The sequence below is a fragment of the Rhinolophus ferrumequinum genome, chromosome 8 (genome assembly GCF_004115265.2).
Source record: "Rhinolophus ferrumequinum isolate MPI-CBG mRhiFer1 chromosome 8, mRhiFer1_v1.p, whole genome shotgun sequence".
NCBI lineage: Eukaryota > Metazoa > Chordata > Mammalia > Chiroptera > Rhinolophidae > Rhinolophus > Rhinolophus ferrumequinum.
In genome coordinates this window covers 45,415,446-45,430,427 of record NC_046291.1, presented here as the reverse complement: position 1 = coordinate 45,430,427, position 14,982 = coordinate 45,415,446, and the positions used below count along the sequence as shown (strand labels likewise).

The following is a 14,982-nucleotide window of genomic DNA, read 5'->3' as shown; positions in this document are numbered from 1 at the left end:
CTAATGACATGTCTTAGTCCGTTTGGAGTGCTCTAACAGAATACCATAGACTGGGTGGCTTATAAACAACAGAAGTTTATATCTCCCAGTTCTGGAGCCTGGGAAGTTCAAGATTTAGTGTCTGGTGAGGTCCTGCTTTCTGGTTCACAGATGGGGACCATCTCACTGTGTCCTTCCATACCAGAAAGGGCAAAGGAGTTCTGGAGTTCTTTTAAGGGCACTTAAAAGGTGCCCTTAAATTCATGAGGGCTCTATCCACTGACCTAATCACTGCCCAAAGGCCCACCTCTGAATACCATCGCATCTGGAGGTAGGATTTCATCATGAATTTTAGGGGCACACAAAAATTCAGTCCATAACAACATAGGATGTTGAATGTCTTTCCATGTGTTTAATTGCCATTTGTATATATTCTTTGGTGAGGTATCTGTTCAGGTCTTTTGCCTATTTTTAAATGGGGTTCACTTTCTTGTTGAGTTGTAAGAGTTCTTTGTACATCTTGGATAATAGTCCTTTATCATGTGTCTTTTACAAATATTTCTCCCAGTCTGTGACTTGTCTTCTTTCTCATTCTTTGACGTTGTCTTCTGCAGAGCAGATTTTAACTTTAACGAAGTACAGCTTATCAATTATTTCTTTCATGGATGATGCCTCTGGTGTTGTATCTAAAAAGTTACCGCCATACTCAAGGTCATGTAAGTTTTCTCCTATGTTATCTTGTAGGAGTTTTATAGTTTTGAATTTTATTTTAGGTCTATGATACATTTTGAGTTAATGTTTGTGAAAAGTATAATGTCTATGTGTCTAAATTTCATTTTTTACATGAGTAGGTCCAGTTGATCCAGCACCATTTAAATTTTTTTTTAATTAAAATTTATTGGGGTGACAAAGATAAGTAAAATTATAGGTTTCAAGTGTGCAATTCTGTATTACATCATCTATATATCATATTGTGTGCTCACCACCTAGTCATTTCTCCTTCCATCACCATATATTTGACCCCATTTACCCTCATCTACCACCACTTTTCCCCCATACTCTCTGGTAACCACTAAACTATTGTCTGTGTCTATGAGATTTTGTTACTTTATTTCTTTGTCTTATTCTTTTGTTGCTTTCAGTTTTATATTCCACATATCAGTGAAATCATATGGTTCTTGACTTTTTCTGTGTGACATTTCGCTTAGCATAATTTTGAAAAGACAATCTTTGCTTCATTGTATTGCCTTTGCTCCTTTGTCAAGGTCACTTTTGACTTCATGTGGGTCTATTTCTGGGCTCTCTGTTCTGTTCCAATAATCTCCCGAGTATTCTTTTCTCAATACCACAGTCTTGATTACTGTTGTTTTGTAGTAAGTGTTGATGTTGGATAGTGTCAGTCCTCTAACTTGGTTCTCCTTCAATATTGAGCTGGCTATTCTGGGTCTTTTGCCTCAAACTTCAGAATCAGTTTGTTGATATACACAAAATAACTTGCTGTGATTTTGATTGGGATGACATTGAATCTATAGATCAGGTTGGGAAGAATTGGCATCTTGACAATATTGTCTTCTTATCCATAAACATAGACTATCTCTTCATTTATTTTGTTCTTTGATTTTATTTATATTTTTAATAGATTTTATATTATTATATAGTGCTTTAAATTTAGTCAAGGTGGATACGGCCTATAGAAGTTACACCAATATGGCATCTTAGTTCAAGCTCTTTCCTTTTTGTAGCCATAAAATTAAATCCATGCTCAAATAATAACTTTGTATTAGTAAGATATTTTTTTTCCAAATGCAGACTACACACATAGGAGTATTTATGTTAACAATTTAACGATTTAAAGTAGGACTCTGACCATATACCAATTTTCATAGTTATGTCAAGTCAGACTTAAGCCATTCTTTTCTTTTATCCTTGAATTTAGTTCAGCTCATTTTAAGATAAGACTTTTGCCATAGGGATAGAAAGCATGTAGAATTTAATATAAATCTTGCATTTGGTTTCGTACATGATTTAAAAGTTGTATGTGTTAAAAGCATTCTGTTAAAAAATATATTTATAAATTGAATCCATTATTCAGTTAAGCATTTGGAAGTTCTTATAGGGAATCACTCCAGTGCTGGAAAAGTACAGTGTTTATGACCCTTTCAGTAACCATAATTGCTGAAAAAAATAAACAAGCAATGAGAAATTGGTTTTGCTAAGATACCGACTGGTCCTCAAGCTGCTGATGTCTGAAATAGTGTCACTTGTTAGCAGGAGGAACAGCTAGTAACAGAAAACTCCCAGGTGCAAGTTTATCACTGTCTAAACTTCCTACCTGCTTTTACTTTTGTTGTTGTTTTGTGTGGAAGATATAATAGCTTATAGGAAACATGGTATTTAAAAGGAAGAAATGAATGTTTGCAGGGGAAAATAAAATAAAGGTGTTCCTCATTTTCTTAGTGGTATTTAAACAAAAGATTGGATCCTCAATTATGGAATTTAACAATTGATCTTTCTTTTTGGCGTTAGTGTATAATTGAGGTTTCAGTAAAAAAAAAAAACAAAACACCCTGTTAATTTTGTCTCTGTTTTTTCGTAATTTGACTCAGAACAGGAATTAATTTTATTTTTACTATATCAGTGAAGTAAGTTGCTAGTAAACAAACCCTTCCTTATGAAGATAATAAAAGGAAAAATTCCCTTTCTGCTTCCCCCTTTCCTCTTTTCTTTCCCTTTCCTCTGCCATTAAACTAGCTCTATATAATATTCCTTCTCCCTGTGGGCAGTTCTCACAACTCTTCAGTCACTTTGAGTTATTAAAACACATCTAACTTTTAGGGCAAAAAAAAAATTCCACCCACTGTAAGTTTAAGAGCCCAGTCCACATCATGTAACCCCACGGAACTTACGAGTATATTCTAGCAGAACACAGACAAATAAGTAAGATAAATAAAATATATGCTAGAGAGTAATAGATGCTATGGAGAAAAACTAGAAAGGAGGATATGAAATGTGGAAATCATGTGTGACACTTTAGATAGAGTGGCCACGAAAGGCCTTACTGAGAAGGTGACTTTTGAGTTAAGACCTGCAGAAGGTGAAGGAGCAAACCCTCTGGATATCTTGAGGAAGAGCAGAGAAACAACTGGTGCAGAGGCCCTCCGGCAGAAGTGTACATTGTGTGTTGGAGAAACAGGTCACTCAGCCAGTTGAACAAGAAAGAGAAGAACAGACAAGAAGAATGGTGGTGGTGATGGTGGCAGCAATTTATGCAATGCCTTGTAGGGTTATAAGACTTGAACACAGAATAAGGTAAGCCTTTGGAAGGTTTGGACCAGTTACGTAATCTGATTTATTTTTTAACTCTGGCTCTACCTGGTTGTCATACTGAGAAGAGATCACCATGGTGGGGCGAGGGTCAAAGCCCCCAAAGCAGGTAGGCTCTTGTAATCAACCAGGCAGAGGATCAAGGAGGCTGATAGGAGTGGAGAGGAGTAGAATTTTTGGTGCGTATTGAAGATAAAACTAATAGAATTTGGTCACAAACTGAATGTGGGGTAGAAAGAATGTTGTGAAGGATGAGGTTTAGGCTTTTGCCCTTACAAACTGGAAGAATGGAGTTGCCATTAGCTGGAATAGCAAAGATTGTAGGAGGAATTGGAATATCAAGAACTGAATTTGGGACATGCTAACTTTGAGGTACTTTTCAAAATTACTAGATTTAAAACAATTGAAGACTGTTATTGAGCATTTAGATGAATAGCTCTGGATTTCAGGGTAGAAATCTAGGCTGGTGATACAGATTTGGGAGTTAAGAGTTTATTGGCCCCGTTGAAAGCCATAAACCTGCACGAGATCACTGAAGGCATAGATGTAGGTAGGAGGCCCAAGGACTGAACTCTGGAGGACTGGCAATATTTACAGGTTAGGGAGATAAGGAATGGCTAAGGAATAGCAATAGTGTCGGACCAGGAAAGTTAGGAGGAAAACCAGTTAAGTACATTATACTAGCAACGAAACAGAGAAACTATTAGATTGGTGCAAAAGTAATTGCGGTTTTTGCAATTATTTTTAACTTTTTAAACCGTAATTACTTTTTTCCCCCCTATTAATTGTATTGGGTTACAGTGTTTTTTTCCAGGACCCATCAGCTCCAAGTCAAGTTGTCCTTCAATCTAGTTGTGGAGGGCGCAGCTCAGCTCCAAGTCCAGTCGCTGTTTTCAGTCGCCGTTTTCGATCTTAGTTGCAGGGGGTGCAGCCCACGGTCCCATGCAGGAATCGAACCAGCAGCTTTGTTGCAACTGAGCTAACCGGCCGCTCCTAAATTGCAATTACTTTTGCACCAATCTAATGTATCGAGGAGGAAGAAATGTTAAACGTTGCTGGACTAGGCAAATAAGTTAGGATTTGATAAATGAGCCTTGAATGTAGTGATGGTGACCTTGGATGACAGCTGTTTTCAGTGGAGCGATTCTGGAGTGAGCCTGTTAAAGTACTATGAGATGGGCACTGGAAGAGTAAGAGGAATGCAGGTTTGTTTTTAATAAAGATTGGGGAAATGAGATTGTGGTATTCTTGTGGAAGTGAGTGACTCACAAGAAAGGGAAAAATAGATGATCCAGGGCTGAGTGTAGAATTGCTGTAGTGTTGCCTTTGTGGAAAAGAGAGTGAAAACTAGTGAAAGGTGTAAATAGCACCTATCAGCATTTATCACCCATTTTCTACTTAGCTGTGTATCCTCAGTGGAGGGTGAGGAGTCAGTCCTGCATCCAACACCTTCCTTCCCTACCTGCCTCCATGTCTTCACTAGCAGATGGCACCTTTGTGAGAAGGAACAAGGGCTCCTTTGTTCAGACAAGGCACCCAACATAGGGGCTAAATTTTAGCCCTTGCTCACCTTGGGCTAGGTATCTTTGGAACAGAACAGTAAAGGAATAACTCTACCATAAGCTACAGCCCTACTCATCTACTCCAACACAAAGAGAAAATCACATTTAATATTCTATATATTACATAGCTCATGAAAGATATGTAATAAACGTATCTTGGCCTGTGGCAAAATTGCATGTAAGTGAGAAGACAGCAAATTTAAAAACCAAGAGTTTGGTGTGGGAATACCAGCTCTTCTGGCAACTGTCAGCGGGCAGTTAAGATGGATTATTTACTTTCTGTTTCTCTGTTTCTTCACGTGTGAAGGGAGGGGTTTGGCCTCAACCAGATCCTTTCCAGATTGAAATTATGTGATTCATTAAAATAGAGTAATCTCCAGTGGACCTTCTATTCAACCATCTGAATCATAACATAGTTCTGCTAGGAACCAAAAAAGTATTGCTGAGGAAATTTAGTTTCTTTGGAGAACAGCACCCCTTGGGTTCTCACACAAATAATTATTTGCAAAATTTAACTGGGGATTAAATTAGATGTAGCAGCACTGAAATTATAAGAGGAAATAAAGCAATACAGACTAGTTCTCAGACTTTATCTAAATTCTGTCTGTTTTGTAGCTGTGGGACATACAGAAAGTTGTTTAACTCTCAACTTTAGTGTCCTCATCTAAAAATAGAAATATAATAATAGTACCTACCTCATAGATTTATAAGGAGAATTAAATGAGTTATGCTCTATGACGCTATGAACAATGCCTGGCTTATAACAAGGATGGAGTAAACCTGAGGTAACATCATTACCACCACCACCACCACCACCACCGGTGTGTGATGTGTAGTTTAGAAACTTTTCAGTAAAGAGGCTATATCATAAAAGTCTTTGACAGTATAATTTAATTTTTGAATGATTATTTTGAGTCACTAAGAGAAAAATTAACTTAGAACATGAAATGTCATTGAATCACATCTAACTTTTTTAGAAGCAAAATTGGTACCTGGTTTTGTATGTTTTCAGTGACAGTGAAAATTCACTTAAGGAATATACCTGATTCTCAAATGATGACAGAACAATGAGCCATTACTGTAATTAGTTTCAATTACTGTGTATACTTCAAACTTATATAGTATTCAAAAATATATTTTCCCTAAATAGGCCAAAATAGTAAGATTTTATTTGTCATATATATCTGCCTTAAAGATAGATTATTGAAGCATCCTGTAAACATTTTGGTTATACCATCACATTTTCTATACCCTTTCTGTATGAACTATTTTTAAGAGCATATATTTGATTATTGATAGCATCACTTAGCTGATGTTCACAATTCACAGTTTATGTTTTACAGAACTAATAAAATATGCTAGTTAAATCATTTTAACTATATCCGAAGGTCATATTGTAATTAATATGGTTGATTTATCAATGCTGGTTTGCACTTATTTTAAATCAAACATGCAGATAATTTCTGAACTGAAGGTCGCTTTAAAAGAAGAAAAGCTTGTACAATATATTAGTTTAGGAAATCAAGATAATTTATCATGTAAAGGTTAGAGAAAAATGGAAGTCTGTAAGGTAAATTTGAAGAGAATTTAAGTTTTAAGGAGTATTGGGTGCGTCTTACCAACAAACAATTGTGAATTTAAATTTTATTTGAATTGTCTGTCTTGTTTGTATTTTATAAATGAAATGTGTTGAGCACAATGCGATGTACCTGGGACTTAGTAGTACCTAGCACTCAGACACTGGTGTTAACAACGTTCTCACTAAAAGGAACCAGGGCTTCTTGAAGGAAATGGTTGATTCCAAGTCTGGGAACCTAGGACATCTTGTTATGCCAGACAGTAAGGAAGTACAAAAAAAAAAAGAGAAATGATCGCATCCTATCACAAGGTTATAGGGGACATTTTGAAGGGGCTCCCACTGGACAAATCTGGGATGGTTTGAACATCAAAATAATTAAAGTCTGTAATGAATTATAAATCATTAGGAAAAACACAGGAATCCTTGAGACCTCACCAGTTATGTACACATTCATACAAATGGGAGAAGAAATGGCTCGAGCCAGCTGGTAGATGTGGAAGAAAGGTAGGAGTTGCAAAGTCATGATTCTATCTTCATCATACCGTGTTTCCCTGAAAATAAGACCTAGCCAGACCATCAGCTCTAATCTAATCTGTCTTTTGGAGCAAAAATTAATATAAGACCTGGTCTTATTTGAACATAAGACCGGGTATAATATAATATAAAATAATACCGGGTCTTATATTAATTTTTGCTCCAAAAGATGCATTAGAGCTGATGGTCCGGCCAGGTCTTATTTTCAGGGAAACATGGCAGTAGTTCTTCAGTTCATCCAAGAATCACAAATAGGTGTTAAATCTAAGGGAGAAATGTGGATGAAGAACAGGATATTTGCATGGTCTTAAAGTGTCTGTCCAAAGGTTGTCTATTGGTTGTAGGAAAAAGATCCTAAGTAAGCAGTAGGAAAACTGGACAGCATTTGATCTGGGTAATGAAAATTAACATCACCAATTAGGGACGGGTGAATACCATATGCCTCCGGATGTGATACCCTGAGAAGAACACAACATCACTTACATACTATTCTGGCCAGGAATGCATCACTTGCATCTAATCATGAGGAAACATCAGACAAGTGCAAAATAATGAGCATTCTGTTTATAAAAGAGCTGCATTAAAAAATGTTAAAAGTCAAAGGCTAAAGTACTCCATCCTATTAAAGAGAACTAGACATGTAGAGCATGGATTGTCCCAAGACTGGATCCTGTATCTGGAGAAAAATTATTTTTTTAAAGGCATTATTGGGTCAGTTCACAGCATAATTTTTCAGATTGTAGGTTAAAGTATTGCTATTATATTTACTGAATTGTAGCTTTATTGTGATTTTTATTGGAGGTGATTTTAGGAAATGCACACTGAAGTGTTTATGTGGAAAAGGGCTATGTGGTATGTTCCACTTATTCCCAAATGACTTAGAAAAAAGCACTTTGTGTGTGTGGGTGTGTACACATGTACATATATAGAGAGAAAGAAGGGAGGGAGGGGTGATCGAGCAAATGGGGCAAAATGCCAACAGAAGGAGATTCTGTGTAAAGTTATAAGGATGTTCTTTGTCCTTGCAGTTTTTCTGTAAGTTTGAAATATTTCCAAATAAGTTTATATACACATGCATCCTCTCATTGGGGCGTATCTCATTGCTTTAGATTGCTAATTTACTTTTAATACTTAATTGGTTTAAGATGTTAACATTCATTGCTTACAGATATACACATTGAGTTTTAATTTCTTTTAAATAGTGCTGGGCCTAAAGGAGATAACATTTATGAATGGAGATCGACTATACTTGGTCCACCAGGGTCTGTATATGAAGGTGGTGTGTTTTTTCTGGATATCACCTTTTCATCCGATTATCCATTTAAGCCACCAAAGGTAAGATCCTAGAAGTGCATTCTTTAATATTTATCCCTCTCCAAAAAATTTGTTCTAGAAGTTAAATGTGTATTGATGTAATCATTTTGATTTCATTGTTTTTCATGGATTGATATGGAAACTGTCATTGTAACCAAGAATTTTAAAACTGTGAATGTAATTGATTTCTGCCTTTTACAAATATCTTTTGTAATCAGCAGAAAGAGATTTATTAATTGTAAATAAAAGTATGCCACTTTGCACATCAATAAAGCAGATAAATTTTAGATTTTTGATATGAGGGAAATATCCTGTGAACCTTCTTCCTTAAGGAACATATTTAAATAAAAAGAAAAAGAAAACCTGTTTGACAGCTTCCAGAAATAAGGGTTAAATTAAGTAAGTTGAATTTTGTGCTAAATACTTTATCTTTATGGATGAGCAAAAACTTGAAAATCAATACTATTTAGTAAACTTATTTTGTGCCCTCTGTAGGTACGATGTAGTAAAGGGAATTAGGTTGCTGGGGGACTTAAAGATAGATTTTTGTTTTGAAGTATCCTGTTATCTCTGAATATGAAGTAGGCAGACAACGGAGAGAAGTGTTGAGTTGTGCCTTGTAATGACTGGCAATTATTTTTCAAGTCTTAAACAAAAGTTACTTAAATAGCTTCCTCCTCTGAGTTCTCATTATGAAATGGTCAAGCCATCAGGTAAAACCATCAGTATTAAGTTTGAGTATAATTATGCTTTAGTCACAGAGCATAATAGTGTTATGGCAACCCTTTAACTATGATGAAAAGTTTTTCTTTTCAACATAGTTCCTTCTGTTCCAAATACTATTTAAAATATATGTAACATTTTAATGCATGAGCGCATACATGAGTGCGTAAATAAAGGGTTTATTTTATTTTAAAAAATGACAGAATCATTTGTCCATTATCTAATAAGTTAACAATAGCTCCACCTATTGGTATTTACCTTAAATTGCAGATACCAAGGTTCCCTATCACCTAGAGGTATTTGCTCTCAACTATAGCTATCAGTTTTTTGGGTGCTTTACTATGTGATCCCATCAGAATTTAAGATATTTAAATGATTGTCTTACTTAATGCTCTCAGGTATTAGGGTATGTCTTGCTAGATCAATCAAATAAAGGGACAAAACTTACATGTTAGCAATACCACAAATTGTATTCACATGAAGAAGGAGATCATGTGGTAAGTACTTATATCTTAACATAAGTACTTATATAACTACTTACCTCATGGTCTCCTAGGAAACCTGAATAATTGAGAAGGGGGTTGTTAGGAAAACTAGAAGATGGCTTTTTTTTTTTTTTGGCAGTTATTTCTCTTAACTATGTACAGATGAAAGAAATGAAATTGAAAATAGAACAAGTAAGCTATTATGTAAACAGGAAAAGACCCCCGTCGTCCCCCCCAAACACAACACACAATGACTCCTTAAATGGCAGTATATCACTCACTGCTCAATTTGCATTCAGTGGTTTTCTGTATTACAGAAAACAATAAAACTGTAGCAAAGTAGCTCATGACTATATTTGTAAATAGTGATTATTCTTTCTGCATGCCTCGTTTTTCATATGGGAAAGTGGTTTTAACATGGTAGCAAAATTAGCAGAAAAAATTTTGCAAGATTTATTTTTTTACAAAATTGTCTTTGTACATGAGGGAAAATCTGTTAAAAGACTTTTCTTAACATCTTTTAATGGAAAAATAGAAATTGACTAATGTAATGGTTTCAAACTGTAGTTCTATATATGATTTATAATCATTTTGGTTAATGTAATGGTTATCAATTTAGCTTGTTAATTTTTTTGATAGTCTCAATATTTTAATTTTCCAACACTTTAATGTTGATTAATTCCTCTTGACTAAGATGTCTTATACAATATTATTCAGATCTGTAGTAGGACAAATCAAAAAGAAATAAGGCTGCTGTTATCTTAGTGATAGGTACAATTATTTCTCTACTGCTTAATTTTGAAGTTCAGATAAAGTGTTGAGTTTCTTAAAGAATTATAAAATTTTAATTCTCTTCTGTTCACTCATTGTGAATAGCTAACATGATTCAAAATAATGTATTGTGTTTGTAAACAATGCATGTAATCAATCAGCTGTCAATAATCTGAACATGTATTATTCCCACAATGTAGAGCAGAACTGCTAAAATAATGCAAGCTACACATGTAATTTTAAATTTTCTAGTAACTACATTAAAAAAATAGAAACAGTGAATTGATTTTAGTAATATATTTTATTTGACAGTATATCCCAAATACACATGTAACCAATATAAGAGTATTATTAATGATATTTTACATTCATTCTCTTTTTGATGCTGAGTCTTTGAAATCTGGTGTATATCTGTATATATATTTTTTTGTTTTGTTTTGTTTTTAAAGATTTAATTGGGGCCAGGACTTTTCCAAGTCAAGTTGTGCTTTCAATCTTAGTTGTGGAGGGCGCAGCTCAGACCAGCTGAGCCATCCAGGAGCTCAGCGGCAACTCAGCTCAAGGTGCTGTGTTCAATCTTAGTTGCAGGGGGCGGAGCCCACCATCCCTTGCAGGAGTCGAGGAGTCGAACCGGCAACCTTGTGGTTGAGAGCCCGTGCTCCAACCAACTGAGTGGCAGCTCATTGATTTCATTCTAGTTATGGAGGGCGCGCAGCTTGCTGGCCCATGTGGGAATCGAACCAGCAGCCCCATTGCCCAGAGCTCACACTCTAACCAACTGAGCCACCCATCCACCCCGAAATCTGGTATATATTTTTTACTTTTAGCCTATCTCAGTTCAACTAGCCACATTTTAAGAACTCTATGTAATTAGTATATATTATATTAGAACAGTTCTAGAGGTGCATAGTCTCCTCTCGCCTCACCCCTGCAAGATCAGTGGTTTCTTGCCCTATAGACAGGTGGTTTCTTGTTTTTAATTTTGCATCCCTATCAGAAATACACTTTTGAGGGCTTTTAATATTTTCTTTCTAGACTCTACTTGGGAGATCACAGTACATTGCTAATTCCAAGAAATCACAAACTTTTTTTTTTTTGTCTCGGCAACTCCAAATTCAGAATTAAACACCCAGTTAGTTTTTGTGATTGTTTTGAAACTAGACAATATTTGTTCCTATGATTTATCCTCTTTTTTCACACATCTTAGTGATATGTTAGTTTCCTTCATTCAGTAGCTTAAGATTCTGCTTGTTTTATTTACTGTCTTAGTCTAACTAGACATTGAGGCAGTTGTAGAAATGAAAGGCTGAGAAATAGGCCCATGATTTAACCCACCTTCCTCTAAATCCTTCTCTTAGTATTTTCTGACACATGGCAAGAAGTTAGCTGGATTGATACCGATCGTTTCTACTAACAACCTAATGTAACTTTTGTTTGATGTTAAAAAAAAAATTCTTTACCAGTTCCACTTACCTTTGGCATCAAAACATTTTTGTTCTCCTTTACTTTCTGTCTTTAAACAGGAGTGTGTGTGTGCCTGCAATGCATGTGTATATGGTGCACACACACATACATATATAGAATTACTGTGTCATTCATTTTGGTTAATCAAATCAACTACTTTGGCTTAAGATCAATATAGTTCTTGCTATACTGGGTAAAAATAAAATTTCTTACAACTGAATTAAAACCATTTAAATTTGTTATGACTTAAACATACTTTTTGATTAGCTCATCAGTTAAATTATTTGCTGTTTAGTGTCATCTGTGATGTGTTACCCTTCATATTTGCTGGAGAGAGTTTTGGTTAGTACGAAAGTATTCATTTTCTTTCTGTCTTTAATATGACTGCCCCAGGTTACTTTCCGCACCAGAATCTATCACTGCAACATCAACAGTCAGGGGGTCATCTGTCTGGACATCCTGAAAGACAACTGGAGTCCTGCTTTGACTATTTCAAAGGTTTTGCTGTCGATTTGTTCTCTTTTGACAGACTGCAACCCTGGTAAGCAAATTTTTATTAACACGTACAATGAGGCTACAGAGACCAATGAATTTTCTTGGTTAGTTTTTAAATGTGAATTTGAGAAGCAAATGCTGTTGGTGAAAAGGTCAGCATAAAACATGTTGCGAGGAAATTATTACTGCCATTTCGATTAGAACTGACCAAGTTTCACAATAACTTTCTTTAGTTTGTAAGGGAATACTGCCCTGTAATTATTTTCTATTATTGATGGACTCATGTTTTCTGAATTATGTAGCTGTACAAACCACTTTTGACAGTAACAAATGTCTCTGACACCAATAACTCCTTTTCTTTTATACTTCCAATGAGCTTTGAAGCAAGCACTTAGTAATGAGGGGCATCTTGTTCTTCCTTTTTGGATTATAGTTAGTTGTGTTTGATATAGTAATAGTGGATATTAAAAAAATTATGGCTAATCAGAGAGTTGGACTAGATTATGATTGTATAACCTCAGAGATAAAGTCATTAGTGCATAATTTATAACATTTTAAAGAACTGCATCACTGCCACACATAATCTTTAACATGGGTATCTGATTTGAATGGTGGTATTTAAGCCAAGGATTTTGAGTATGTTATCTTACTAAGAGGTCATTTTTTAAAAGAAGTTGACTTTTTTTCCCTAAACATTTGATTAATCACCAAAGGCTATTACTATTATATTAGGCCTAGCAGTTGTACATATACCAGAGGTAGGTAGATAGGTAGGTAGGAAGGAAGGAAGAAATGAATGAATGAATTTATTGTGGCATTTATTAAAGCAAAAGATTGGAAACAATGTGAATATCCTTTAATAGAGGATGTACCTATTAAAAAGAATGAGACCACTCTATATGAACTAATAGGGAAAGCTCTCTAAGATATATTAAGTAAAAAAGCCGGGCACTGAAAAAAATACATATGCACAACAGTATTCTAAATGCTTGTAAATGTTTATGACAGCTCTGGGTAGAAATGCTATAAACAGGTAACAGTTGTGTGCCAGGGAAAGAAACTTCTGAGTAGAGTCAGGAAGGAAGAGAGCTTTACTTTTTACGGGCTGTTGTTTGGTACACTTCAAATATTGTAGCACATGTACATATTTTACCTTTTTGAAAAACAAACTCAAAATAAAGGTTTACGTCTCAGATTCAATTTCCAGTTCAGAATTCTATTTTAAACAAAATGGTTAAGTTTTCATATGAAGATAAGGGTAGTAATTTAAGTCATATTATCTCACAGATTGAAGGAAACATTTTATTCTGAATAGCATTACATTGTTGGGTCTGAGTTTTTATTTTAAAATTACATTTTTTAAATATTCATAAGAAGGCAAATATAATCATCTAGCACTCCTATTGAATAAAGTGCTAAGAGTATACAACAGGTTTTGTATATTAAAGGCATACCTACATCTTTTATAAAAATTGTATTAGCTCAACATTCATTTTTTTAAAGAGGCTTTTCTTGTTTGAATATTAAAATATACAGATGATTACGTTTAAATATTTTTATTTTGAAAATGTAGCCATTACATATGAAGATGCTAGTGAAAGGTGAGCATTTCCATTTACTAGCATATTAAACTGTACCTGAGGACACCGTATAACATCTTTCCATATTCTTCCCACTTTTCCAGCGGATCCCCTGGTCGGAAGCATAGCCACTCAGTATTTGACCAACAGAGCAGAACATGACAGGATAGCCAGACAGTGGACCAAGAGATACGCAACATAATTCACGTCATTTGTATGCAGTGTGAAGGAGCAGAAGGCATCTTCTTACTGTGCTGCAAATCTTTATAGCCTTTACAATACGGACTTCTGTGTATATGTTATACTGATTCTACTCTCTGCTTTTATCCTTTGGAGACTGGGAGACTCCCCAAAAAGGTAAATGCTATCAAGAGTAGAACTTTGTAGCTGTAGATTAGTTATGTTTAAAATGCCTACTTGCAAGTCTTGCTTCTTTGGGATATCAAAATGTATTTTGTGATGTACTAAGGATACTGGTCCTGAAGTCTACCAAATATTATAGTGCATTTTAGCCTAATTCATTATCTGTATGAAGTTATAAAAGTAGCCGTAGATGACTAGGAATTATGTCATTTGTATTAAACCCAGATCTATTTCTGAGTATGTGGTTAATGCTGTTGTGAAAAATGTTTTACCTTTTACCTTTGTCAGTTTGTAATGAGAGGATTTCCTTTTACCCTTTGTAGCTCAGAGAGCACCTGATGTATCATCTCAAACACAATAAACATGCTCCTGAAGGCATAGTTTCCTGTCGTAATATTTTAAGTCAGTCTTGTTAGAAGGTATGTCTGAGCTGGTTGTTGAAGTAAAAATGTGGATATGAAGATTGACTACTAAAGACTAGTACAAATAAATGAATTATTAAATTGAAAACATTTGAAATCTTATTAAATGTGTAATGTTTTTTTCCTTTAAGTCCTAATAAAAGAACATGATGAGCTTAAATATGCAAAACTGGATTTTAAACCATTGGTCTCGAAAACATATAAAACTCTACTTTTGATAAGATATTTGAGCTAAAAATAATACAAAATCCTGGCTCACTCAGGAATCTAATATTGTCTTGTGGAACATTTTGTCTCCAAATTGGTGATTTCTTTCTACCATTGGGCAGCATTGTCAAATAACTATAGTCTGGTAGCTATTCTATATTCTATATCTTGGTGCATTTT

The 14,982-nt window shown here is 34.9% G+C and overlaps 1 protein-coding gene across 6 annotated transcripts in view; it reads left to right on the top strand.

The window, feature by feature from the left end:
* The window catches only part of UBE2E3 (ubiquitin conjugating enzyme E2 E3), a 79,848-nt gene extending 65,295 nt beyond the window's left edge, over window positions 1–14,553 (top strand). For all 6 annotated transcript variants that reach the window (XM_033112910.1, XM_033112908.1, XM_033112905.1 and 3 more), the window contains exons 4-6: window positions 8,181–8,313; window positions 12,129–12,276; window positions 13,915–14,553. In XM_033112910.1, coding sequence (XP_032968801.1) covers window positions 8,181–8,313; window positions 12,129–12,276; window positions 13,915–14,012 — 379 coding nt within the window. In that variant the 3' untranslated portion in view covers window positions 14,013–14,553. The remainder of the gene's footprint in view (window positions 1–8,180; window positions 8,314–12,128; window positions 12,277–13,914) is intronic.
* Window positions 14,554–14,982: the final 429 nt, after the last annotated feature.